This window comes from Mastacembelus armatus, chromosome 3 (assembly GCF_900324485.2).
Source record: "Mastacembelus armatus chromosome 3, fMasArm1.2, whole genome shotgun sequence".
Lineage (NCBI taxonomy): Eukaryota > Metazoa > Chordata > Actinopteri > Synbranchiformes > Mastacembelidae > Mastacembelus > Mastacembelus armatus.
Genome location: NC_046635.1, coordinates 25698167 through 25725358, shown reverse-complemented (window position 1 = coordinate 25725358; position 27192 = coordinate 25698167). Strand labels below are relative to the sequence as shown.

The 27192-nt window shown below is 39.5% G+C and overlaps 2 protein-coding genes across 7 annotated transcripts in view; both read left to right on the top strand.

Moving 5' to 3' along the window:
• Positions 1-1297: 1297 nt before the first annotated feature.
• On the top strand, positions 1298-17015 carry znf507 (zinc finger protein 507). The gene is made up of 7 exons (XM_026293123.1): positions 1298-1420; positions 3065-5434; positions 6913-7030; positions 7207-7315; positions 10572-10676; positions 12345-12479; positions 12757-17015. Exons 2-7 carry the CDS (start codon positions 3068-3070, stop codon positions 13205-13207), a joined length of 3285 nt encoding a protein of 1094 aa, XP_026148908.1. The 5' UTR covers positions 1298-1420; positions 3065-3067; the 3' UTR covers positions 13208-17015.
• Positions 17016-17120: 105 nt separating this feature from the next.
• The window catches only part of dpy19l3 (dpy-19 like C-mannosyltransferase 3), a 42513-nt gene continuing 32441 nt past the window's right edge, over positions 17121-27192 (top strand). For 4 of the 6 annotated variants that reach the window (XM_026293126.1, XM_026293125.1, XM_026293131.1 and 1 more), the window contains exons 1-3: positions 21855-22019; positions 22300-22438; positions 23160-23287. In XM_026293126.1, coding sequence (XP_026148911.1) covers positions 21891-22019; positions 22300-22438; positions 23160-23287 — 396 coding nt within the window. In that variant the 5' untranslated portion in view covers positions 21855-21890. Of the gene's footprint in view, positions 19006-21627; positions 21800-21854; positions 22020-22299; positions 22439-23159; positions 23288-27192 lie in introns of those variants that run through there. The other 2 variants (XM_026293129.1, XM_026293128.1) reach the window with 2 other exon arrangements.

Genomic DNA, 27192 nt, shown 5'->3' with positions numbered 1-27192 from the left:
TTCATTTACCACTGGTTTTGTATTTTCCTTTGCTGTTTGAACTTATATTTACACCATAAAGTAATTAAAGCCAGTTTGCTCTTTTGCTTGTATCCTTTGCAGGTACAGCTCATTTTCTGGTCTTTATTTAGGGCAGAAACTTCTAAAACAGCTACTGGATCATAAAAGTCTTCTGATAAATCAAATCTCCTCCCCAAAAACAAGCATGAAACTTGTATCTAGAGTAACTTATGTCCACCATTGAAATGAATGGACATGGCCAGGTCTTATGACTTGTCTTTGTAGTGCTTTTTGTGCCTGTGATCATTTCGTGCCTCATTAATGCTTGTTTTGCATGTCTCTGTGGTCGTTTTGTGCCTGTAAATAGAGGTCTGTCACTTTCAAATAAGAAATATTTACATTGCCCAGGGCCCTGTGACCTCTCGACCCATACAGGAATCTGACTCTGCTGGATTTACTTGCGTCTGGAAGTTGGTGTGCTTATACATAAAGTCACTGCTAGAGGGCAGTACTCAGCTGTAAGTTGCAAGTATCTAGTATGATAGCTCTTTGAATAAGGTGATCTTTTAATAATATTTTGTTTTGTTTGTTTGAGATAACGTCAAGTTTGTTTTGAGAAAGTACTGGGTGCCTGGAAGAGCTATTGTTTTGATTAAAATCTTGGTGGGGCTGTATCTTTAATTTAATCAAATTTTTTTCCAACTCAAAACCAAGTCTGGGATGTCTACATGTATTCTATTATTATTATTATTATTATTATCATCATTATTATTATTATCATCATTATTATTATTATAGCACCATATTAGCACTGAGGTGATAGATAGACCTGGGTGCATCTCAAGCATTGTGTACAGTGTGGTTACAGTTTATTATGGGTTTATGAGATAAAATAGGGGCACCACAATACTCGGAACAAAGTGAAAGCATTAGAAAGTGTGACGTAAAAGTATAATGGTAATACATGGAATTGTTCAGTCTGATGCTTACTGTAGCCTACATGTTTCTATAGTTGCTTGTTTTCTCAGTTGTGCACTTCAGCCTCAGGGATGGTGGTCTGTGGTTTAGTGATTCAGTCTGAGGTTTCTGTGCCATTTGAACTTCCTTTTGTGGATTCTCCAAGAATAAAACTACAGAATGACTTATTTTAACCAAAACCCATTACCACTGTATTCCATGCTGAGAAGAAACCCGAACGAAAACGGAACGGAGTGTTTTTACGAGCGGCACGTGAACGCAACATTAGGCAGATGTCGGTCGGTGCTGGTCACCTGACCTAAACTCTGGGTCACGTGATCGATATTCCATCCTCGCCATTTTGCAATGTGGGACCGAGAGAGGGTCTACTTTTTATGGCTGTCGAATAAAACAGAGCAGTTTTATGTGTTGAGGACAAAGTGCGTCGAGGCTTTGCGTGTCGGTGAGTATGTTCTCATTAAAATACCGCCGCGGGTTTCTTTGCCACTCATTAACCGAAAAGATCATTAAGATGCCCTTGCACATTCATGGAGTAAGTGCTAACAATGTGTTAGACTCGTGTGTCTGAGTGTGGGTTCGAGCTGCAGGAAACAAGCTGTGACGCTAACAGTGTGTGTCCCGCCGCCTTTCACTCAAACCACATTTGTTCCTCCATGTGAAAGTGTCAGTGTAACAGCAGCCAGCGAAGTTTGCAGTCAGGCTTCAGCTTCCTGCTGCACAGGGTTGAAAATGGATGAAATATTTTTAGATCCTGACATAACAGGTGCTCGTGCTCGTGGTTACAGCACAAGGCTGCACTGACCGCACTCACATCCACCCTGCTGTAAATCACATGTATTACTCACGACCCAGCTTTTATACTTATTTATTGAACTTACAGACTTGAGTTCTTTGACCACGCATTGTTTACATTGTCTGGGTAAGATCCACTGCAGTTCCCCCAAGCAGTTTCCATGTAGCTCCATACCAGAAGTAGAATAATTCAGAATTAGATTGGATAATGACCTCAGATCATTTTTGTGTGGGCTCACCCTTTTCCAAATGTGTCTCCTAGTGTTTAGATGTAGTCATGTAGAAGCAGAAGTAGAGAAAAGAGGAAGGTGAATTGTGGTCAGAGACTTAGGAAGAGGAAAGTATTGGATTAGCATAGATGAAAAGAATTTAACCACACTAGTTGTGCTCATTTCCCTCAAGTGTAGTTTGTAAACAGACGCACATGTTTGTAAGGCTATCTGTTGACTAGTAGTGCCAGGGTTTATCATGCATCAGCTAAGCTGTTAAACCTATGATGGGCATTATGGCTCTTTCCCTTTTCTTCTTCAAAAAAGGTAAATCCCATCTTCATTAACTACCATAGTACAAACTGTCACTTGGGGAGGCATAAATATTTATTTCTTCAACAGATCCTCAATAGTTTTTGCTCTCTGGGGAGGCCAAACTGTCATAATGTGTAATATTGTTAGTGCAGAATAAGTTATTGAGTTAATCAACAAATTGACAAAAAACACTTGTTATGATAAGTATATGGGATTTTTCAAGTCATTTATCAAGCAAAATGCCAAACACCCACTAGGTCCAACTTCTCAAATGGCAAGAATGGTTGCCTGATCTTTTATAAAAACAAATTCCTTAGCTTTAACTCTTGGACTGCACAATACTAGCAATTTGAAGGTGTCACTGTGGTTGTTTTGTGTATTATGAATGTGTAGAATTTTAAATGTATTACTAAGTTAAATGTTGAGATTTTATAGCCAGATTATCTGTATTGATAAGGATTGTGTCATAGAAGCTTTGCTTTAAAATAGTGGTGGTCATGAGTTTTGCCACTGGCTTACTAATGGGTAAGTCTGTGTTAATGTCATTCAGATTTCATCTCACATATGTAACTCTAAATGACCACTCTGTCTTTTTACTGTGCTCACGTCATACCACACACACTGAGAGACAATTTTGGCATAAAATAAATTTCATTTCTTTTATGTAGTGGGTTTTTAAATGCTTGTATCCATGTTATTTCTATAAGAATTGTTTAAGTCTAGTGTACCATAGACCAACCACACAAATTTCTTTTTCTGTTTTTTGGCAGGTCATGGAGCTCAGCAATGTTGCTGTACTCATCACACACGCCTCCACTGCCTCCTCTTCCTCCAACATCTCGTCAGGACAGGGGTCGCTATCGCAAATCCAACCCCAGCAAGTTGAGGACAAAACCTCCCAGAGTTTTCCACAGAAACAAGCTTCTGACTCTCTCATTCAGGTCATCGAGAAGCTCAGCAAAATTGTGGAGAAACGACCCCAGCGCCGCTGCACCTTGGTGGGACAGAAAAAAGCCCCTCAACAGGCCTCTTCTGCAGAGGAAGGTGGAGGTGAAGAGGGGAGGAAGGGGAGCAGAGGAGGCTCTCCTTATAAGAAAATTAAGAAGAACTGTAAGGAGCAGGAGAGCATAGAGGAGGTGCAAATGGAGGGCAACTTGGCTGATGGTACGCTCCCTTCACCTGTGTCAGGTGACAGTAATAACAATATCACCTCTTCTGTAACAAAGGAAACCAGCAACCCCAACACCAGTGACCACAAGCGAACAGTGACCTGCTATCAGTGCAGCATGTGCCCCTATCTCTCTCAAACCCTGGCCCTGCTGAAAGAGCACCTGAAGCAACACAACGAGCAGCATAGTGACCTCATCCTCATGTGCTCTGAATGTCACTTCACCTCCAGAGACCAGAGACAGCTGGAGTCACATGTCAGGCTGCACTTAAACAACCTGAAGAGGAATTCCACTCCCTCTGATACCTACAGTGAGCCGAGGGAACTGTTAGGAAAGCAGGATGGGGACTGGAAAGAGAATGATGGCAGTATGAGATCCAGCATCATCAAAAACTCAGTGGACGGTACCAAGGAGCTACCACAGAAGAAGAAATGGTATAGCTATGAAGAGTATGGATTGTACCGCTGCCTGATCTGCAGCTATGTGTGCAGCCAGCAGCGAATGCTCAAGACCCATGCCTGGAAGCACGCTGGACTGGTCGACTGCTCTTACCCCATCTTTGAGGATGAATATGGGGCACCCACAAGGAAAGAGGCCCAGGCTACAGCTAACACTGTCACAGCCAAAGAGGAAATAGTTGTTCTTCCCCCAGTTCTTCAAGATAAGAGCCTCCAAAAGCTCCCCAATGCTTTCAAGCTCCAGCTCTGTGTGCCGATGGCTGTCGACAATAAACAGGATGTATTGCATCATTCAATTTCTAATCTCAATGAAAGTCCAAAAACAGAAGAGGAGGAAAGTGTGGAGGTCAAAAATGTGAATTCTGAGGAGCCCATGGTGGAGGTGCAGGTGATGACAGAAGCCGAGACTGAGGTAGAGATAGATAGTCACCATGATAATACCTGTATCACAGACAGTTTATTGTCTTCAGCTCAAAAGATTATCAACAGCAGTCCCAACAGTGCTGGCCATATCAATGTGATTGTTGAGCGCCTTCCTTCAGCTGAGGATTCAGTCATGGCGACTAACCCACTTCTTCTCAGCCCAGATGTCGACAGGGACAAGTGCTTACTTGATACAGAAGAGGATGAGCGGGACCATGTGGGAGTTGTTAAAGAGGATGAGGTGGCCCTTGATTGCAGTGCAGGTAGAACTTCTGACAGCCAGCAATTAGGAGCTGAAATTAAATCCTCTGTCACTTTAAGTAGCTCTACAAGGGATGAAAACATTCCTCCAGCTGGTCGCAAAAGGACACATTCTGAGTCTCTTCGCCTGCACTCACTGGCTGCAGAGGCCTTGGTAACTATGCCAATGAGGACCCCTGAACTCCCAAACTCCAGCGCCAAGTCAAGCCTAAAGAGCATCACATTACCAAGTACGAACATGGGTCAGAAACCTGTAGAAGTGCCTACAGCTGGGGAGAAGGCTTCTGACATTGGGACAGGAGCTGTATTAGACCTGGAGCTTCATAGCGAGGACAGAGAGGATTTAGGGTCTTTGGGCATGGAGATAGATGAGGAAGGCCCTGCCACTAAAGCTGGGATCAGCCTGTCATTGCTCACCGTCATTGAAAGACTCAGAGAGCGCTCAGATCAAAATGCCTCTGATGAGGATATCCTAAGAGAGCTTCAGGATAACGCACAGTTCCAAAATGGAGCAGTGGCTGGAGTGGTCGCAGGGAACGTGTGTAGCATCCAAGAAATGGACAGATTGATTTCCTCTCCTGATGGTAATCTGGTTGACTACATCCCTGGCAGTGAAAGGCCATACCAATGCCGCCTATGTCGCTACAGTAGCGGCAATAAGGGCTACATTAAACAGCACCTACGGGTGCACAGGCAGAGGCAGCCATATCAGTGTCCCATCTGTGAGCACATCGCCTTGGACAGTAAGGACCTGGAGAGCCATATGATCCATCACTGCAAGACCAGGATGTACCAGTGCAAGCAGTGCAGAGATACGTTTCACTACAAGGTAAGGAGACATCAGCGTTCACCTGCAGCATTCAGTCCTGTTATTTTATGTGTATATGTCATCCAATAAAGTTATGTATTATATTATTAAGAGAATTATATTACTCTTTTTTGACTTTTGACTTGTATTACAGTTTGAGATGTTCCATTGTAGAAGAGCAGGCAATGATGAACCACAGATTGCATATTAAAGACAATGTTTATGTATTTCCAAGCAAATATAACTCTGGCAGTGCTAATTCCTCAGGCTCGTGTGCTACTGTGTAGTTTTCCCCCTCATCAACAGATGAACTCACAAGACCCTTGTTTCAATTTTTCTCTGTCTCTTTATCATAAAAACATATTTTACAGAAACCAGAGTGAGTGCATGACTAGATTATGGAAGAAGATGGTATTGGTGTAAGGGTATGGAAACATGGCCATACTCTTACATCAAAAATTATTCAGACAGTTTTGCTCATTTTGTGTTGTTAATTGAATTTCTTCTTTGTAATTTCAGTACATTCTTGTCCCTTTGGATGACATTACAGCTTCATGTCTTCTTGGCTGTTGATATCAACCGCAACCCTGATGAAAAATATTTTTCATCACAAAAACAAAATCAGAAACATGATTTGATAACAACTATGAGCATCTTCTGTTCAGCTGCTCATGCATTAGCATGTGTTGCAGATCAAACCGTGCATTTGGCACTTAACAATCCTCATCTCAGTGCGTAATAAAGTTCTCCTAAACTTTAGACAATTTCCATCTACTTTTGTCTGCTTTTACCTGCTGTATATACCATGCAATGGGCACTTTCATCTGCACTATACTGTTTCTGCTGTGCTTTCAATCTTTTTAAATCTTTGTGATTTAAGATCTTTGGGCCATGTTCAAAATCAATGAGCAGAATTATGTAAATAGAGATATTTCTTCTAATTGAAGTACCTTTCAGGCATTTAGTTGATTCATTTAAATTTATGTACCTGTGGTATCCTTGTATCTTAATTACTATATAAAATTACAGTATATGGAAATACACTAGCCACACAATTTCAGCAACCCAAATGGTAAAGAAGTTGAGTTAAAGACCAACTTAGCTGTATGAAATGCCTGTGTGAAGTGATAAACATTGCCATAAAGAGTAATGAAAGTCAGAAGAGCCTGGTGCAGTGCTGCAGTGGAAGTTTGCCTTGGTTTAAAGAGACAGGCAAAAGAGAAAACTATTGATTCCACAGCTATCATTGAGCTCCAGTGCTGATCTGCAGCAGAGATTACAAAGTTGATCATATTATTCAGCAGGTTTGGGAGTTTGGCTAAGAGAGTGTGTAATTGTGAAGATTGAAGGCAGGCCCATTATGATATCCGCTCCAAGTTAAGAGGTCCTGCAAAACTATATCACTGATCAGCACTACAAGCTGTTTTGAATGTCAGCTGCATATATTATCAATTCTTTGTATGGAAATCTTACTGGGTGTGTGTGTTTTCCTCGTGCAGAGTCAGTTGAGAAGTCATGAGAGAGAGCACCACAGCTTCAGCAGTGACATGGCAGCCCTCACACCCGTCACTGAAACTGTTGCCGCAGTAGGGGAAGCTGATCGGACAACAGATGGAGGTATGACATGTTTTTATGACCTTCTATATTAAGATAGGAGACATATTGTTGTTGAAATTTCCAGCTGACACTCTCCTGTCTTGTACCTCCATGCTCCAGCCCTTCTCTTGTGAAATGTGATTTTTATCTGTGCCATTTTCAGAAATTTGAACTGTTTCATTTACCCCCCGTTATAGAATGTGGTGTACAGAAGATTTATAAGTGTGATGTGTGCGACTACACCAGCTCCACGTATGTCGGGGTTAGGAACCATCGGCGGATTCACAACTCTGACAAGCCTTATCGGTGAGTTTTTTTTTTAAAAAATGCACTTCACACGGCATACTGGCCAATCCAGACCACCAGGGTGTCCACAGGTACTGACTGAGGACTTAAAATGCAGCAACTCGATGCTAGGAGCACCTGGTGTAAGGTTTGGGTCCATTAGCCTTTTTGAATATGTTTTAGTAGCAGAAGCTTAGTTGCATGACATTTGATTTGAAATTATGTTTCTTTCATATCTATATGGAATATGATGCACGTTTGACGTTTGTAGTTGATGTTACTGAAAGCATCAAATAACTAAAAATCACCTGAGATTTTTATGATTTGTCTCACCAGGTAGTTTCAGTTAAATGTTATAGGAATTGATCTTCTGCTTGTCATTGAGACAGATGCAGATATAAAATGTGAGCATTTTTTTCATTATGACATGCATGATAAAATGAATTTTTATTGCAAAAACAACTTTACTGCAGATACCTTTGATTATTTATTTTACTTAATGCCCTCAAACATGTGCTCCGTGCACTGTGGATATGCATTGCAATGCGTTACATTTTTATGGCTCCTCTTACAGTTTAAATCTTAAATTAACCTTAATTCTTTTACCTCAATCGTTTATTGTTTTTATGTATTCCAGTTAAGTTAAAACTTAAATCAGATCTGTGTTTAAAAAGGTTGTTGGTACCTGTGGTAAGTGAAGAGTATCTCCTATACCATCCATGTTTCTGTTTTATGCTGTTATTGATCACCGAATATTATTTCTTCACTCTTTGTGACAAAGCCAAAAAACTGTCTGCCAGAAAATGAGCTTATTTTACTTTAAAATGTCCATTTTATAAATGCCCACTAGGTGGCAGTGTATGCTCAATAATGCTTATGCCAGCATGATGGACTGACTGTGTGTAGCTACAGCCGCACTTTGTCACTCAGTATCCTCCCGGTGCTCGTCTCCCGCGGTCTAGGCCTTTGTGTTACCTCAAAGCTGCCAAGAGATGTGAAGTTAAAGTTCAAAATGCACAGATTACATGCAGGACTTCTTTCTGCTCTGGGAAAGGTCAGCCATCTGGTAGCCAGTGGTATAAGAACAAAAGCAGAGTTGGGAAATAGCTTATTGGATAATCCAAATATTCTATTAACTACACATAAATAGATTACAAAAAAGTATATGAAATTCAAATTCTCATCAGAGAAAAAGGCTTTTTATGTCTGAATAATGTAACATGTATTTACATACCTTTTACACAATAAGTAAGCTTGTGGTGTTGTGGCCATTTTTATTTAGCTTCTATTCTTGTGAGGGCAGATGACATTAGATGCTAACACCCTCAAATTAAAGCTGAAAGTCCTTTTACCTTCATTTCTTTGATTTTTTTTTTTGTCTACTATGCTTGAGTACAAAGCCAACATGACAAAAAATATGTCATGTCCAGGGAGTTACAGACTGTGCTGTGTTCACAGGTTATAAAAAAAGTACTGTGGCACATGCTCTGCCTTTCTAGTCTAGGATGTATGACATCTCGCTATTAATGTGCTGTGCTTTTTCAAATTTCGAGGGGTTTGAACTGTTCCTCTTCAGCTGACATCGTTGTGAACACATGAGCTGATGTGTGCCTGTGCATACCATGAGGTATGAGAAGCAAGGTCCTCAGTGGTTTATTAGGATTTACAGTGTATAATTAGTAAAATTAGAATAAAAGGGCCCAATAGACAGCCATTTATGGCAATACTGATTGTGTTTGTTAGCAACTCACATTTTGGTTAGCAAAAGAGGCCATGCAGACATTTCTTCATCAATTTTTAACAGCAAAGTCATTGGTAAAAGTTCTCAGAAATTTCCATCATGATCATGTTACAGGCAATGAAGCGCCATTGGTATTTGTTCCTCTCTACCATCTAACCAAATGCAGAAATATTCCTATTTACAGTGCTCACTGTACGGTACTGTTGTGTAGCTATACTCTGCCAAAAATGATGCTTGTGTTAGTGTGAGAGACAGTTTTGTTTTTTTTGTTAAATACCATTTTTAGCGTAGTAGTGTTTGTGGTCTCTGAATACTCAATTATGATTTATTATTTCTATTTCTCTTTCAGAAAGTGTGAGCTAGGCCGTAGGATCAATCACTGTCTGTGTAATAAATATTAAGCTACAGCCAGTTAGTGTATAACTTAAGGATTGGAAATGAGGAAACAGCTAACCAGGCTGATGTTATGTCTTATTTGTTTAAAACTGTTTTACTTCAGATAATAATATTGGACTATTTCTTGGCAGGAAGCATTAACTTCCTTGAGTCTCTCCTGGCAACTATTGCAAAAAAAAAAAAAAAAAAAAAAAAAAAAAGACCCTTCTTGGAAAAATGATGCCTGTAGTGCCCCCACACTTAAAACAGTTACAGTGAAGTCCAATGGTAAAAAGTTTTCACAGTGAAGAAAAGACCAAACACTCAAAAAAAAAAAAAAAACATCATCTGAGTGGTCCTGTAATGCAGTCTACTTCTCCACTGTACATTAGTATGCATGCCATATTCAAAAACTCCCTTTTAAACAGAATACAACCAAATAATTCACTGCCATGCTGTGCTATTGGTCCCTTCTAATCCAAAGCCGGAAGCAGTAAAGTCTTGAGTTTGCTTGATTTACCTTTAGGCAAGGCCACTTTATTTCCCAGCTACTACAGCAAAAGGCATAGGCACATAAATGGCTTTGCTCTGATAAATGTGCAATTTGTTATAATACGATAATAAAAATAAAATTTAACTTTCTGTTTTCTTTTTGTAAAAGTAATGTGTAATCCTATTTAGTTTAAATAAAATGAATCTCAACAATTACACACTGTTGAAACAATGTGCTCTAAGGCTGAAAGTTCTGTATTTTCTATTCTTTCTTGTCTTGAAATGATCAGATCTGTCTTTTTAATATCCAGGCCACAGTAAGCCTCATATTATGAAGTGCAACTCTTGTTATGTATTATTTTATTTGAATGTGGTGCAAATAACTGTGAGTTGAGTGTAGCCTGTGTTTGCAGACCTTGTATTTGCCTCTAAGCAAGTAAAAAGCCAGTTTCATCTTTCAGCTACAACATCCAAAGTGCAACAAAGTGGAAAACTTTGTGATGTTTTTTTTTTTTTTAAGTAGCAATTTCCTCTCTGTTTTGCTTTAAATCCCTTATCTCCCTTTAGGCTAAAAGTGTAAAGAAGCAACAAAATTACCTGAAAAAACAACTTGTTAAACTAGCCGCTATATCTTCATGTTCTCTCATCTCTCCTTTTTCTGTCTGCCAGCTGTTGTAGCTGTGATTTTGCCACCACCAACATGAACAGTTTAAAGAGCCACATGAGGAAGCACCCTCAGGAGCACCAGGCCGTGCAGCTACTGGAGCAGTACAGGTGAGAAACATCAAACATGCATCCACTACAGAGAGAGATGATAAGAGTAACCACTGGACTTCCATGAATGAAGAGATGCACCTGGTCAAAAGAAGCTGGGGTTGTCTGACTCCTTGTGGAACTGGACCTGAGTATGACCACACTCATGGTGGTACCAGTCCGGAGAATTGAGAAACAAGCTTCTGATTACAAGGTTAGGTTTTGGCCATGAAGAAATTAATATGACTCTGAATACACAGTCCTTCTTAAAATGTTAAATATCCTCAACCCTTAGATAAGCACTGATTGCTGATTTGCATACCTGCAGGAGCATCATGTCAAGTGTTTAAATAACGCAGTCATTTAAGTTAACTTTGCCAAAATGCCAGTCTTACTTATGACATTTGAAACAGTCCGACATGTTTTGTGTAGTGACCTCTGTGGTGTGGGTGCACAGCAGGCTGTTAGTCCACTTAGCCCGATATGTGTGAGGAATGAAAGACAAAAAAATAGTTGACGCTTTGGGAACAAGGAGGAAACACTCGCCCATTATTCTTCTGAAAACTGTGTGGCTAGTTATTAAGTTAAAATCAGCTGATGACAGGTGATAGAGAGAGATGGATAGATGGTGGATGGATATATATGCTTTATTGACCCTGGAGGAAAATCAAGCATCCAGTAACAGCATATAAAAGATAAGACTTATCACAGCAAAGTGTAGGCCACATAAGTTGTCTATAAGGCACATCAGTCTCTGACTCTGATATGACCTGATTCACCTGTGATAGGCGCAGCTAAATCACTGTAAAATGAAAGGGACGCTGTAACATTGGGTCTTTGGGTGGAGTTCAGGTAGAAAGTGGAAAACTGAAGCTGTGAAAGTTATGCTGCACTTTACTGAAAGTGACGTTAATCTACCTTGTCAACTGTTATGGAGATTATTAACCCAAACTGCATTTTCTGTATTGAGTTTTGTAAAGAGGCAGCCCCTGTTTGTCCAACCACACTAAACAGGTCTGATCACCCCTTAAGGATAGTGATGAAAACAAAGCACACGTTTTCCTTTTGGAGATGGCAAAAGTAACCTGCCAGGATTTGGGTTTTTTTTTTTTTTCTTCCCCTACTGTGTTCAAGTCTCAGCTCAGCTCTTATGTCTGTACTCAGAGGCGTGCTCAGAGTGTGAGATTTTCAGTGCACATTTGGGAAATATTGTAGCAGCGCCACACACGAGCCTTCTGCAGTATTTTCAATATGCATATCAGCACCAGCTGGCCAAGAACTTGATTTTCACTGTTTTACACAAACATGGTTTGTTTTATAATTAATCTTCTGTCACAAGATCTTGTCCAGTCAGCTTTCAAGGGACAAGTGTGCTTGAGTTCTCTGTCTCAAATGATATACTTGAACCATCTGAATAGTTGATAGAGACATGATCTATAATTATTAAAATTTTCACAAATGACTTCACCAGTATGCTGTGTAACTCCTTCCACACACTCACACACACACACGCACGGGTTCTGTCTTTCAAGCTCAGTGTCCCCAGTGGCATCCTGAGTCAGGATGATTCCTCTTGGTACAAAGGATTAGTAGCACCTTAGTACGCACATTAAATCAACTTGGATGATGATCCACTCTCATTGTGTAGCCCATGTTCCCTCTTTTGCATGTCTTATGTTTTTTCCCCAGGTGCTCTCTCTGCGGCTATGTATGCAGCCATCCCCCATCGCTGAAATCCCACATGTGGAAGCACGCGGGAGACCAGAACTACAACTATGAGCAAGTTAACAAAGCTATTAATGAGGCAATCTCCCAGAGCAGCCGGTAAACACATGAACTCACAACACTCTACTTTGAGTTTCTTTCAGGGTTTATTCCTGTATTTCACTCATTCATCATTCAGTATTTATTTATATGGCACATTTAAAAACAACCCAGGGTTGACCAAAGTGCTGTACAGATCATAGAAGTCATAAGATCATAAAAGCACAAAACTATTGTGCACATATAGAGTCTTCAGAAAGTAAAGATTTACAACTTGGTCATCTAACCTTGCTCTCCTTTTGTATTCTTCATATTTTTATGCTCTGTCTCCTCTCAGAGCTCCTCAGAAGTTATCTGCAGTAGTGGAGTCAGTGTCAGAACGCCCTGCAGTGGCCCAGCCCTTAAAGGACAAAGTAAAGGGCCTGGTGGAACCACTGCAAACACCCATATCAACTATAACAGGAGCTGACCTGCCTGTGCACAGCTCAGTGGGCATCCCCGCACCCATGACAGACATTTCACAGTGGCCCATTGCATTCCCAAGCCCCCGGGGTTCAGACTCTGGACAACTCCAGTCCCAGAGCCAGGCACACACAGGCCAGGCCCCTGGCCCCGGCATGGAATACTGTGTACTTTTATTCTGTTGCTGTATCTGTGGATTTGAGTCCACCAGCAAAGAGCGGCTGATGGAGCACATGAAAGAGCATGAAGGAGACATCATCAGCATCATCCTTAACAAGGATAATCAGCAAACAGAAGCACAGCCAGACCTCCAAACAGCAGAGTGAGACCTGACCTCTCTTTACATTCACACTGACCCTCTGCTTCTACAATAAACTGCTGCCCATGAACATATTTCATCATATTTCTTTACCACAGGTAGGGTTGTGGTGGAGGCATAACCATTTCAGGTATACTGTATAAGAGTACAGTAGTTCATTGTTATTTCTAAGAAAGTTCACTGGTTAGGTTGGTTGTAGTGTTGATATAACTGAGGCCGCAGTAACTATTGTCCAATATAGACCTTGAAAAAGAAAAATGATGGAATGATTTTCTCAGTGGCATATCCTTTGAAAGGAATGTAAAAAAGGAAAAATGGTATAAGCTGTTAATAGTTGTCAAATAATTTGACATTTAAGGGACACAAAAATGTGTCTGTAGGGTAATTGATTTTGTTTTCAAGGGACAAGCCTGAGCTCTGATCCAAGTTCACCTTTTTTCACTAAACAGGGACAAGTTTATACCTCACTAAACCACACAATCCATTGCCAGAAATGGAGAAAAGATTCAAATATTTTCCAGTCTAATTCATATATTGACTATAAGGCAGCTTTTTTATTGCTACTGTTTAATGTATTTTGCCTTGTTAAGGAGGCACATGTGCAAACTCACCAATGCCTAAAGGCATGTATCGCAGCTTGAGTATGATTTAGTTAGAATATTTATCAGTTTATTTTTATGCATGTTAGTTTCCGTTATGCCATTTTAAAGAAGCAATTATTTTTGTATTTTCACTTTTTTTGTTTGTATGAGTGACTGTAATTGTACTAGTTAGATTGTTTTATAGATTAGCTAGTTACTTTAGAAGTGAAGGTTCTCAAAGGAGGAAAGGAAGTTGTGAAGTAGAAATTGGTCTTTGGTGATTGTAGTCTACGGGCGACAGAGGTGTTGGTTTAAGGCATGTTGATAAAAGGAATGATCAAAGGGAAGTTAGCACAGGTAGGGCTGTTATTTTATTTCATTGAATGGTGCCTGGACATTTGAAAGCAGGGATGTGTTGTGTTAAATCGGACACAACTGCTTTCACTTGAGTGTGGTGCTAAGTTCACTTTACTAGTTGTCATTGACAGTATAGTCATTTTTTATATAGCCAATGCAATTTATGATGTATAAAATAACATTTTTTAATAACTATTAGTCTTTTTTGCCTAGGTTTTTAAAATATGGACTTTGTAGTGTCAAACACAACTTGAAATGACTTCTGTCCCAACAGACATGCCTGAAATAAGACATACACATTGAAATAAAGTTTAGGAGGAGGCATGTTTTTGAGGTTTTCATAATAATCCTCACATGCGCTCATATGACTGACTAGAAGCAGGAGCGTAATATAATTGCTGCAGTTGTGATAAGAAAACACTTAACTCAGCACAGCGTAATGATAATAAAAAACTGAACTTTCGATCACCAAAGGCTTCGTGTTTGCTGTGATGGATTATCTCGCTAAGTTATTTTTCATACTGAAAAATGGCTTTTTCTAGCAGAGGAATTTAACCCTGATATTTCAAATGATTCTTAAAGTGTGCAGAAAACACCTGGAAGAATGTTAGGGAAGGGAGTATCGGTACAAATCCAGCTGGTCACCCAGATGCAGGTTAGGAAGAACCAAAATATATCTTGCACTTTAATTCATGTCAAAGTAAGTGTGCCATTCATTCTGGGTACACATTTTTTAAAAATGATGATGCTTTCACCGACAGCCTTACAGGACAATATTCCTGTTTTTGCTACAATTTTGCCCCAAACCCCATCAAGATGTCAAGAAATTCTTAATTAATAGAACATTAAACTACACAGATTTAAGATGAGGCTTAGTCTTTTAAACCAAACAGGTGGCAGTATCATGCAGTCCTGTCATACAGAACACTGTCACATCAGTTCATCAGTATGCCATCCTCAGCTTACATCCAAACAGACCGAGGCTGAGGAAATTAAGACAAAATGGAATATCCATAATTCATGCCCCTCATGCCTTACATAACAGCTTGAAATTGTGTCTGCATGTGTGTGTAGCCTGGTGGATAAAACAAAATTAAATCTCTATCTCAGAGACCTGTTACCTGGCCTGGAATTCTCATTATCATAGCAGATAATTATTGTCAGGCTTTTAATTTACAATTCTGTGTTACAGAATTAAGAAAGATGGTGACATATCGAAATGAAAAAAGGGTAATGACATGCATTTAAATGAGCACTGAGAATTAAACACTGGACACAACTACACAGCGACAGACCCCATCCTCTTCTTTCTTTTATATACAAATCTTCTCTTCAGTAACTTAGAATTATTCAACTCTAAAAAATGAATTAATGGATGCTGCTGTTTTAAGGATAATTCTAGTTCATTCAAACTTTGGAAGAGAAGAAAATTAAAAATGAAATTGTTATGATTGTAGACAACCATCAGTTTATGGCCCAACTCTCTATTTCAACTGACTTACTATGCTTGTTAGTGTTTTCTTTTGCACTGAGGGATTATAAGCAATGTTTTCATTTTAGCTTTGGTGAAAAAAATACATTTTTTGATAATCTAGCTCAAGCACAGCACATTAATAGCGAGATGTCATTTTTCTGTCTTTTTTTGTGCTGTTGTCCTTTTAACATGATAATATGTCCATGTTCATTTAGCTTAACAATTAAATAAGGCTGGCAATATATTTTTATTAAACAACCCATGAAGAGACCACAACCAAAAATACATTAAGCTCATCAGTTTGTTGTTGATCTTGGTGTTTTATGAAGATTTGTAGAAAGTAAGAAAATATAGATTAACTCCAGATTTTGGTGTGTTCAGTTTCATAAGCAATACAAATGATTGCTAAAGTCAAAATAATAACACAAAAGTTGTGCTGTAACAACTTAAGGTACAACTTGACAATGTCTACAAACAATGAGTTGAGTCTACAGCAAACTATCCACTGCAGTGTGTGGAAAAAAAAATAGTGATGTACCATTGGCTGTCAGTTGTGATTAAAACTAGTTCAAGTAAAACAATAATTGTAGATACCGTTTGGAAGAATAGCTTTTTGGAACAATAGCTCTACCACTAAAAAAATGAAGAGGAAATCAAATTGTGTTGGAATTACTCTAAAGATGGAGCTAACAGCTGGAAATGCATCTTGTGCCATGCCACTGGTGGTAAATGCATAAAGGTTAAGTTGGAATTTGCAGGCAGTGGAAATATCCCCTTTGTTCTTACAAATTGTAATATGTGTGTCAACATAGGTAGCAAACTCTGCAAGAAAGAAAGTAACCACAGTTACATTTCCCTCACTTTCCTCTCCCGACATGTCTGCCAAGAGGTACACATTTTATATTCATTTGATAATCAATTGATGAATCAGACATTGGAGCCAAATATTTAGCAGATTGGGTGGCTCTATCTAGAAACAACAACATGCCAAGTATATGAAAAAGCCCTAAAATATATTGCTAGCTATTTTACCTGGTAATGAATTCAAACAGTTGGTACTGTATTCTACTGTATTCTGCAGAACATTAAAACAGACTTTTTTAAGATAAAATATTTTTTGTATGAAAACAAACAAACAAATTGGCTTTGTTGCTATTCACTCGAGGGACATGCAGCAAAAATGGGCCAAGTGCTTTTAAACCAAAAGAGATGGAGAAGAGATAACAAAATGTCTGCCCTGGTGAGTGTGTTCTTACTCATTCTGTTTTGTAATGGATGTTCAATGTGGAATTGTCTGACAGCAGAGTGAGCCTTACTTTATTTTTCTTTATTTTTGAAAAATCATAGGCAGTATTATGTCACTACTTTCCCATTATATTTTTGGTAATAAAGACTGAGAAATATTTTTTCTTTTTTGTCTTCAGTCATGTTGGAGTGAAAGCACTGAAAGGAATTGAAAAGTAAGTGGAAGTTATAAATGGAGCAGGGAGTCTAAGCTAAAGTGGAAATTCTGTGCCAGTTCAGGTGTTTAAAAGAAAATGCTGGCTGAAGTGTTGGCTGAAGTGTAAGCACTGATTGCAGATAAAAAGTAAAAGAAATCAGTGAATCTGTCAGTTGACATGTAAATGCTGTAAAAGTAGTTTTATAACAGCATTTGAAGAGTTTGGAGAAGCTTAAATAAGCTATGTCTAAAATATGATGGGTCTGCAATAATTTTCTCTTCACTAGCCCCAACTATCAGGATCACACTGTACTTCATATTGTTCCCAGAAAGATGAGAAACCTCATTCTATATTGGCACAATGCAGTTCTGTCACATTTTATAGTGAAAAGCATCTGTTATTTTACTTTAGGAGAAGTCCAAAACTTTCCTTGCAGCACAGACATGGATGAATAACTGAGTGAGCCTATTGGGCTCAATCCCAAAGGGCCAAAGGGTCAGAGGCCCATTGTTTGATCATCTGTGCATGGCCTATTTACTTGCATGCAAGCCCAGTTTGTTCTTTGCCTGTTATCTCCCACCCTTGGAGGATGCTCTCTTGTGTAAAGAGGAGGACATGCAGACAGCTTGGCAGAGATACACTGAGGAGTTCCAGACCTGCAAGATTTGCACACACATTATTATAAAACTGTCTAATAGAAGTATAGCCAATTCTTTCTGTCTTACTTGCTGTTACCACAGGAACAAGGGTAGGTTTTGTCTTTCTAAAAGGCGTTGCCATTTTACTTGAAAACTCATAGTAATCCAGAGAACATCTCATTACACAGTTGCACAAGGCTGTTTGCAAGGTTAACATTTAATTAAGTTTGTAGGACATATAAGGAAAAGAATCCAAGAGCAGCTGAGGCAGAACATTTGCCGTTAAAGCCTTCTTGAAAACTAGTTAGAAATCAGTATACATTATCTGTTCATATCTTTATATTCATTCAGTTCTTAATAATTTATGATGAAGTATAATAACTCAAGGTCCACCAAGCCAGTATCCTACCTCCCATTACTTCACACACATTCACATCCTCTCATTTTGAAAGAAAATGTATGTTTTTTTGTGAACACTCACTTTTACACGAAACCCTGCTGCACAAGTGGGAAGAAGTCTATTCACTTCTTTACAGAATCAGGTTGGCTAAGCCCCACCATGATAGTCAGGCAGTACAAAGACATATCATACTTGTCATCAAAGCAAAAATTAAAAATGAAATGCACCAAAGAAACCAGGCTGAAGACAGGGCAAGTAGTTGGAGACATTTTAGAATCAGTTCAAGGGACACTCATGACTCATCTGCCTTACAACTTGTGAAATGGTTAATTCTCTGATTTTCTTGCCATATGAACCTTTTTGTGTTACAGCTAATACAGAAGGAGGCACATTTCCAATCCCTAGATGGCTAAAGTGTGTGGTCCGATTGGGCACACTGGAAGCAAGGAGCGTTATCTTTAATAGGACATCTTCCTGCAGTCTCACTCTCTGACTTCGGATGAGAAGAGTTACACACATGATAGGAGGGAGGTGGGAAAAAAGGGCACATTTAGACTGGGTGCAATATGATCCGGGAGCTAAGGGATCAGAGGGAGAGTATGGCTAAAACAATCTGTTTTCTTCTTCAGTAATGATTCTTTCCCACAAGGGTCCAGCCAATTTATTTTCCTAAATCTCTTTAGTAGTCTTCAGGTCTTTCATGTTGGCCACTGCACACAAACATGCTGTCCTTTCCATCTGACTGCGCTGCATGTTCTCCTACTTGTGCCATTTGCTGTCTCAAGAGAGCTTGTGACTATTTTTGATTGATTGGCTTGATCTCTTCGTGAGCTGGAGTTGTGTTCTTAGACATATGTGGATGTAAGAGAGGAAAGGGACATTGAAAGGATAGTTTGCACACAGCGTGTTCCAGGTCAGTCAAATGATGATGGTCCTTAAAAATACTTACCTCCTTGTAGGATGTAGTAATATCTAAATTATAAAATAAATTAATAAAATAAAAGATCTAATATCTAAATTCTATTATCATAAAAGATTTTCAGTATTAAAACAATCCCTCTACTTTTAACATATTTAGGTATTATTTACCACAAAACTGTAATCAGTCCTGCTGATTGCTTTTCCTTCTGGATCCATGATGCATTTTTATGTTAACTAATGAAAGCTTTTCTCATTAGAGCCAACATGCATATTATGAAAACACATCTGCTGATCAGTGGAAACCATTACATCCCTGTAATTCATTTCAAATTGTATAGCAGAATGCTGGTGGTTCTGCCAATGTTGTTTTTTTTTGTTTGTTTTGTTTTTAATTACATTACATCCCTACTGTATTTTAAGAACAACTATAAACTAACAATGTGATTGTAAATCCTATTTAGAGCTAAATGGCCATATTGTTGAGTAACATCTTAGCTGTGGTCATATACCATATTCCTTTCTGTGTGTTTGGTAAAGGCTCAGTTTTAATGTACTGTATGTGCAGTGGCTTCAGAAAGTATTCACACCCCTTCACTTGTTGCACACTTTATTGTGTTGTCAATTTAATTTTAAAATGAAAAGCCACTATCGCTCATCAGTCTACATTCAGTAGCCAGGCCCACAGTGACCTTTAATAATAGTGAAACAGAAGAAATTGTGGGGCAGCACAGTGGTGTGGTGCATTAATCACAGCAATATAGATTTGGATTTGAATCCCGTGTGACACATAGGCCTTTAGTGTGTGGACTTTGCATGTTCTCCCAGAGTCTGTGTGAGTTTTTTCTGGGTCCTTCTGCTCCAAAGTTGAGGTTTGAGGTAGGTTAAGTTAAAGTCACAGTTCTAGATGTCAGTGACAGTGTGTCTTTATGTAATAAGTGGTAATTAAGTGGTAATGGATGGAATAAATTTGGATTCTTCCGTGCTTCTGTTCATCCAAACTCAGTATCATGGGTCAAAATAAAACTCTACATTTTCAATAAAATAACTTAGTAGGTTCTTTGTGAAAATACTGCACTTTCCTTCTTCTGTTTTGCCATCTCTATGATGGTCAGACACTGTTAAGAGTTTGACTGCAGTTTATTAACTAAAATCAATTACACTATAGTCAGTTAATCACAACAGTTCTGCCTACTTCAGCAATTTCCTTCACACAAGAGCTGTTAAGATTCACGGTCAAACATGATACATAAACTCATTTAGTTTAACAGTAGTGTTGGGAGTATCTAAAAGGGATGGGGTGTGCCCAAAGGAAAGTCTTATGTTGTATAATGAAGATAGTCTATGTAGCTGCACTCATGTATGTGAAGAAAAGAAGGACCATATTCAGTCACTTCAGTCATTTAGAAAAACAAACCAGTTCTCACCAAAGTTAGAAAGAGAACATTGCCTTGATATTCAGCACAGACGATGTGTTAACTAAATTTCTGGTGTTACAGGTACAGTAGATTATGGTGAGTGCCCTAGTTTGTGCCTCAAACACAAATAAAAAACCAATGGATTGGGTCAACTAAATTCAACATGATGACAAAATGATGGAGCCTTATTTCTACAGGAGAAAACAGATCTAAAACAGATGATCATGTCCTCAGTTATTGATTAAAACAGACTATAAAATGCTGTCGGCCCAGTTAGGTTTGCCTTCCATGACTGCACCAACAACTCAATGCACTGAATCTGACCTGTGTCCACAATCATAATGTAGGGCCGTGGGTTGAGGGGACACGGTGTCAGCGAGGTACTGTCCACCTTCTGCCATTGGAAAATAGGCAGCAGCTCAGATCCAATACTCTCTTGAACTCTTCTGTATGTGGCTGTAACATGTTAGAAAACCTTTTTATTGTTATCTGTGGAGAATTATTGAACGGAAATGCATTTTCAAAGTCTTAAATAGCTCATTTATTTGTCTTTTCTATGTCAAAAACCAATTGTAGGAATTTCACTGGAATAATTATGTTAACATCTAACACAGCTAAGCATGGCATTTAAACATGTATTAGTTCAACACAGGTCTATGGCCCTGATGGCATGGAGACCTGTCCAGGGTGTACCCCTGCCTGTCATCCAAAGAGAGCTGGGATAGGCTCCAGCAGATCCCTGTGACCCTAAATAGGAATAAGTGGGCTAAGATGATAGATGGATGATTATTGGTCAGATGTCAACAAAAATAAGCAAAAGTTGACCTTTTAAATATCTCACTGATATATTAAAATATATTCAATTACTTTAGAGGGCATGTTTACAGTTAATTTACACCCAAAAATATACATCCATTTTTTAAAGTGAATAATTCTGACTGGCCTCTCACTAATGTTCAATTTGAATGACAAACTGGATAAAAATCTAAATATAGAAGAGTCCAAGATAAATAAACTAGAATAAAAACATGTACACATGCATTTTTATGTGCAGAGTCAACTGGAATAGCAGTAGATGGAAACTAGAGACCAGAGAGATGATTTCAGTCTCCTCCAGTGATAAAACCAAAAACTTGCATTGTGCAGAAGTGAAAAGCGTGCGCTCTTATTTTGAAGGCAGGCGTTCATGTGTTCCGGTATCGTCCTGTGGTTAAAGCCATTGCGGTGAGAAACTGACCGATGAATTTTACTAGAAGCGAAAAAAAGATGAGAGAAAAATGAAAGAACGAGTGAGATAGTAGGAAGCAGAGAAAGAGTGGGAGGTAGAAAGGCGCTGACGGACCATCCTACCGACCGCTGCTGTGGAGGAGGGTGAGGCTCGTACATGTACCGCTGACTCAAATCCTGTCGTCTTTGTTGCTGTCAACACAGAAAGCCAAGCTCGCGTCCATAGCGCGACTAAATGCATTATAAGACGCATGTAGGGGCACATTCATGCTGCACAGTGGAGTTTCAGCCTGGCGTCACACTGCATCGTACTGTGCCTCAGTATCGGCGTCACTACCAATGCGCCTTATTCCATCTGAGGCTTGTATGTGCGTGTGACCGGGCTCAAACACCGGAGATACGGCTGCTGTCGGATGTGATGATGCCCGTCAATGTGGCCGCAGCGCCGCTGTGAACAGGCCTGTGCACCGTCCATCGGTGGCTCACACTGAGGGGACTCAGCAAACAGCGGTGCAGGGCTTTGTTTGCTTTGGCCGACATTGCGGCGGTGCACACGCTGTTTGCGTGTAGAGAATATATGTCTGTACATATGTGAGTCTTCTTCAGGTTTGTGCTAATCAGACACTGCCCCTGTGTGTTTGCAGCGTTTCAACATGACAGCCCTGCGTCAGAGGAAGGGCAGCAAAGGGAAGGAGCCCCCTCTTGGTGCAGAGTTTCACTCCCAGCAGCCCAACTGTTGCACCGATCATCATCATCATCTTCACCCAGAAAAGATTTTACATGGTGAGTGGAAGAGCCACATCCCAGCCAGCTGACACGCAGCATGGCCTGCAGGTAGCTGCAGAAAGCAAAGACACACGTCCAGGTCATAATGTGCCTCATGTCACCTACTATGTGCTGTCCAGACTGGTCAGACAACTACACTGATATAGCTAAGGAGATCAAAGCAGCTACTGCATTATGGTCGCTGACTGGTTGTTAGATGATTCCTTTAAACTGGCTGTTTCCATGCAAATGAAAAAACCCACTCCCAGCTTCAGAATCAAATAAATGATGTACTTTAACAATTTACCTGATTTCATTCCATATCTTTGTCTGTTTTCTTTGTCTGCCATCTTTACACAAAGTTAACTTTGAATTCATCCATGCGTAATGTCTGTGGCCCCATCATATATTTTTGACAGTCAAAATTTGCAATGACATCCGGTTTAGTTAGAGCTAGACCCAGCTCCAGGGTCAGTGTCCTGAATCTGATCCTGACCTCTCAGGATCAAGTTCTTACTGGGGTTTTAACGAAATGACACATTTTCATAACTCTGCTGCTTAATTCTTGCGCTCTAACTGTCGTGACTGAGCAGCAATGTGACTGAGCCAGCATGCATCCTATCATGACCCTGAAACTGAATTTTCACATTTACACCGCTGTTTTTTCTAACCATAGTAATTTGATTTGTTTTACATTTTTGCATGATACCAATTTCATGAAATATTAATGTTTCTGCAGGTGATTGGTCATGGGGGGCAATAATCTGGACATCGGTTGGTTGGTCTGTATCTGTGGGTCTTGGCCTGCTGTGCTGTATTTACGTGGCCACACTACATGAGAATGATCTGTGGTTCTCCAACATCAAGGTAAAGAGTTTTTAACTGTTTGTTGGGTAATTTTTTTTCTTAAAATATAATTGATGTGTGCTCAGTTGAATCGAACAGAGACATTCTGAGTGTTTTGAGATCTGTGTCTGCAGACGACATCTAGGTGCAAAATCTCAGCTGTGAGAAAAGTGAAAAAGTAGGGCCTACACATTCTGCATGGCTTTTAGCTGCTGCCTGTTCCACTTTATTCATAGCTATTATATATCAGTCATACTCTCATTCATAATCTTTTGAACTGAACAATTAGAAAACATTTTACCAGTGATGCTGGCTGAAAAGTTTAATCTGTGCAGGAAAGTTGGGAATTATTGAAGATTGAGAAAATGTTTTCTTCTGGTAGCTGACATTAGTTTGGCCTTGATTAGGCCTGCACTTTTGAAATGCTTTTGAAGATTATTTAACAAATGCTGGTAACTGCATAAGGCCAGTCAAAAGTTACAATTAGTAATAATCTGCCCACTCACAAAATATTAGAGCTGAATGACCCGAGCCACAGATGGCATTGCATGCTGTTTTTCTAATGTCAAAGTCCATCCTGTATCTGGTAAAGTTATTGTCACGTTTTGCAGGGGCTATAATTTGCCATGTCTCTATGTAATGTTTTTTTTTTTTTTTTTATGTGGAATAGTCCATATTACTTTTTGGTGTAGAAGTTTTAATTAAAGAAAGTCTTGTCAACGATTAAAAATTGAACAAACATACCATAATAAACTGCAGAATGCCAAGAGTGGAAGACATTTCATGCCTTTGTAATAATGTTAGAAATTCATGGAATGGCAGAAATTGCATTTTAAAGGTGAATAACTGCAACTCACATTATTCATTGAAATAGCAAATTCAGTAGAGGACATTCTCAGTTCAGACTGGGTACAAGCTGCTTTATCTGATGTTTGCCACTAGCAAGGGACATTTAAATTAACAGATTTTTTAAAGAGGGTTTTGTGACTTTCTCTATACACAGTGATGGAGTGGTTTGGAAATCTAGTGTACAATAAGACTCATCAACTGCACATTGCAGATGTGCATATTTACAGATAGAAAATGTCTCCCAGTGTGAACTTTTAAAAGCTAAAACATTTCTCTTGCATTTTCTGCCTATCTCAGGAGGAAATGTGGCTTCAGTTTCCAGCTCCAGTTTTCTCCTTAAATGGCCTGAAAACACTTCATCCTGAAATAGGATGATTGTTTTTCCATGAAGAGGATGAATGTTCAGGCTTGTTAAATGATCGCAAGGATGACTGGTTGTTACATAGTCTGTTTAGAGTGCGTTCGGCGTTGAACAGTAACAGAACATTGTGCCCTGCCAGATATGATGTCATTTTTAAGTCCTCCTTCCAAAGCTTCACCAGCACTTCGGTTCAGACTAAGACATACATAGCAGATTTTGAGCTGGTTGATATGGCAGAACAGATTGCCCTGTCAGTCATAACTGGTGCAGAATGTAAAAGAACACTGCTGCTGGGTGCCTGTTTGGGTGAATTTGGCACTGCTATAATAGTCATTTGTTTAGGTAAATGTATGAGTCAAATGGGACAAGAATACAGGTGACTGGCGTGGACTGTTTTTTTTTCTTGTGTGGGTTTCATTTGATGTTGTGACAATGCAATGCAACTGATATAAAAGTGATTCTTAAGGTTCACACATGGCCAGGGATCGGACTCCCTGAAGGCAATAACTGAAAGCTCAAGTGTTTTTATGTAGTTATTTTGTGGTTTATTTTTAGTAACAGTTGTTTTTGTTTTGTATTTTGGACGATGTGCCTAGGTTTGTCAAAGCTCTGTCAGAAGGTTCATGTTTTGCAGTTTGTTGGGAGCTATTTTCTACTTACAGGAATTCCAGGTAGCACAGACACATCTGCACATATTGGTTCAGAATTTGAAGCATTATCCTGATCACAGAATTAATGTTCCTTTAGAGTAGAACAAAAAAGAGCGAGAGGAATAAAAAAAAAGACAGGTCTGCATCAGAATTTGTCTCATGTGATGATGGCAGTAACTTGCTGTGCCAACCAGCTGCTTCATCTGTTTCTCATGCAAATGTGCAATGCGTCTTGACCCAAATAGAGGCAATCGGCACAGGGTAATTTGTTGAGTTTTTTTCACAGAGGGACAAAGCAGCACATCCAGTTAATTGAGGCGAGTCTGCATGGATATGGTTTGTGGTTCTGTGCTCTTTTTTTCTGTTTGTGTATGTGTATGTGAATGTGAAGTAAAGAGGCAGGCAGATGCTTTCATTCATAATAAATGCTGGTCACTTTACAGGCTTGGCAAATGTTCCCCTTAAATGTTCCCACGTAAGTGCTCTTGACTCACATCATCACACATTGCACGTGTGTGCATGTGGAGTGTTTGCCTCTGTTAATCTATCAAAGGCTCCTAAACCTGAAAACGCTAGTTACATATTTACATCCCCTCACCAGCAGATTCAACAGTCAACACTTCACATCCAAATAATGGGAGAACAGCTAAACTTCTTTTTCTAACTCTTTTGGTCGGAAAACTACAAAAATGTGCATCACAGCCAGCATGTGGTCAGTAGGGGAACGGGCTGCCCAGTTAAGGCAACTGTATACTCACTCAGAACAGCTATGTAACACTCTTGATTTCCTCTGTGGTTTGAAAACACACAGTATGAGCAACCTCTTTTTGTATAATCTGGCCTTCAGGCTATGTTCACACAGACATTAGCACAGCTCCCTCAGTCATTTTAGGGAGTCCACTGCATTGACTCGACCAGGCTGTCGATACAAAAGGACATGCTGGATCATCAGGTGTAAAAAAGTAAAGTTTAGCTTAACCTTTGCTGGCATCCAATAGGTAGCTGTGTTTGTCCATCAAATCTGTGGAAATACATGTTTCAATTATCTTAGTTTTCTGATGCAAATAGAATACTGTATATGTCGTGTTCATCTTGTGGTTATACAGATGGAAGGCAGTGACTGTTGACATGGTAATCGTACAGCCACCCCTACTCAAATGCATTTTATCATCTCACTGAACTGCATTGGCATCAGTTTCAGATCCTTCCGCTTTGGGCTGTGGGGCCAAAATAGAGGGGAAGAGATTAATTTTTATATTTAGCTGATTTACTTAGTACAGTACATGCTCTAAATTCTAAGCATACACCACATACAACACATGCCACACCATCCAAAACATGTCCACTTCCAAGCCACTGTAAATTGCTACCACTTGGCCATGTCAGCTGAAGATGTAGTCTGACCCTACCCTAAACCATTTGCTGTTGCTCTGTCAGCCAACTGAGATGATACATTTAATTTCCTGCCCTAAGACACTTTTACTCTTCAATATACTGTGTCAGAAACACACATGCTCTCTTAAGTGTCTACAGGTCAAGTGGAATGTAAAGGAGCGTGAAATATTCTGGAAAGTAATTTGTGATTTTGGGACTCCTGCCTGCTTTGCATTTATACCTTGTGGTTGATGCTGCCTGACTTGACCCCACAGTTTATGACTGATAATATCAGTGCTGACAGTCTGTGGAGAAGCTGTGGAAAAAGGGGACCATTTTTAATAATCGCACATCTACTTTCTTCACCTAATGTGTTGTTGAAGGAATGTGGTAGCAGTGTGAGCCTGAGGTTAAAGGGTCTGCAAAGCTTATTATATTAAGTTTTTCTTGCACCTTTGCTATTTCCCCTTTTTCACATACACCCTTACAATTGCTTATTATCACCAGTCCCTGTCTTACATATGAAGTGAGGCAGCTGGCTTAATCTAGCCCCTTGAATTCATTGGGTGTGAAGTCATGTCCACGTCGGTCCCAGTGCCTAGCAAGTTTATTTCAGACATGTGCTCACAGCTTAATGCCGGTTCCAGATCTACAAGCCCTCTGACAAATGTTCCCCACATTTTCCGACTGAT

Coding starts and splice junctions, on each gene's coding strand:
- znf507 (XM_026293123.1), top strand. CDS start 3,068: ATGGAGCTCAGCAATGTTGCTGTACTCATCACACACGCCTCCACTGCC. Junction 7,316..10,571: donor AACTCTGACAAGCCTTATCG/GTGAGTTTTTTT, acceptor TCTGTCTGCCAG/CTGTTGTAGCTGTGATTTTG. Junction 10,677..12,344: donor CAGCTACTGGAGCAGTACAG/GTGAGAAACATC, acceptor TTTTTTCCCCAG/GTGCTCTCTCTGCGGCTATG.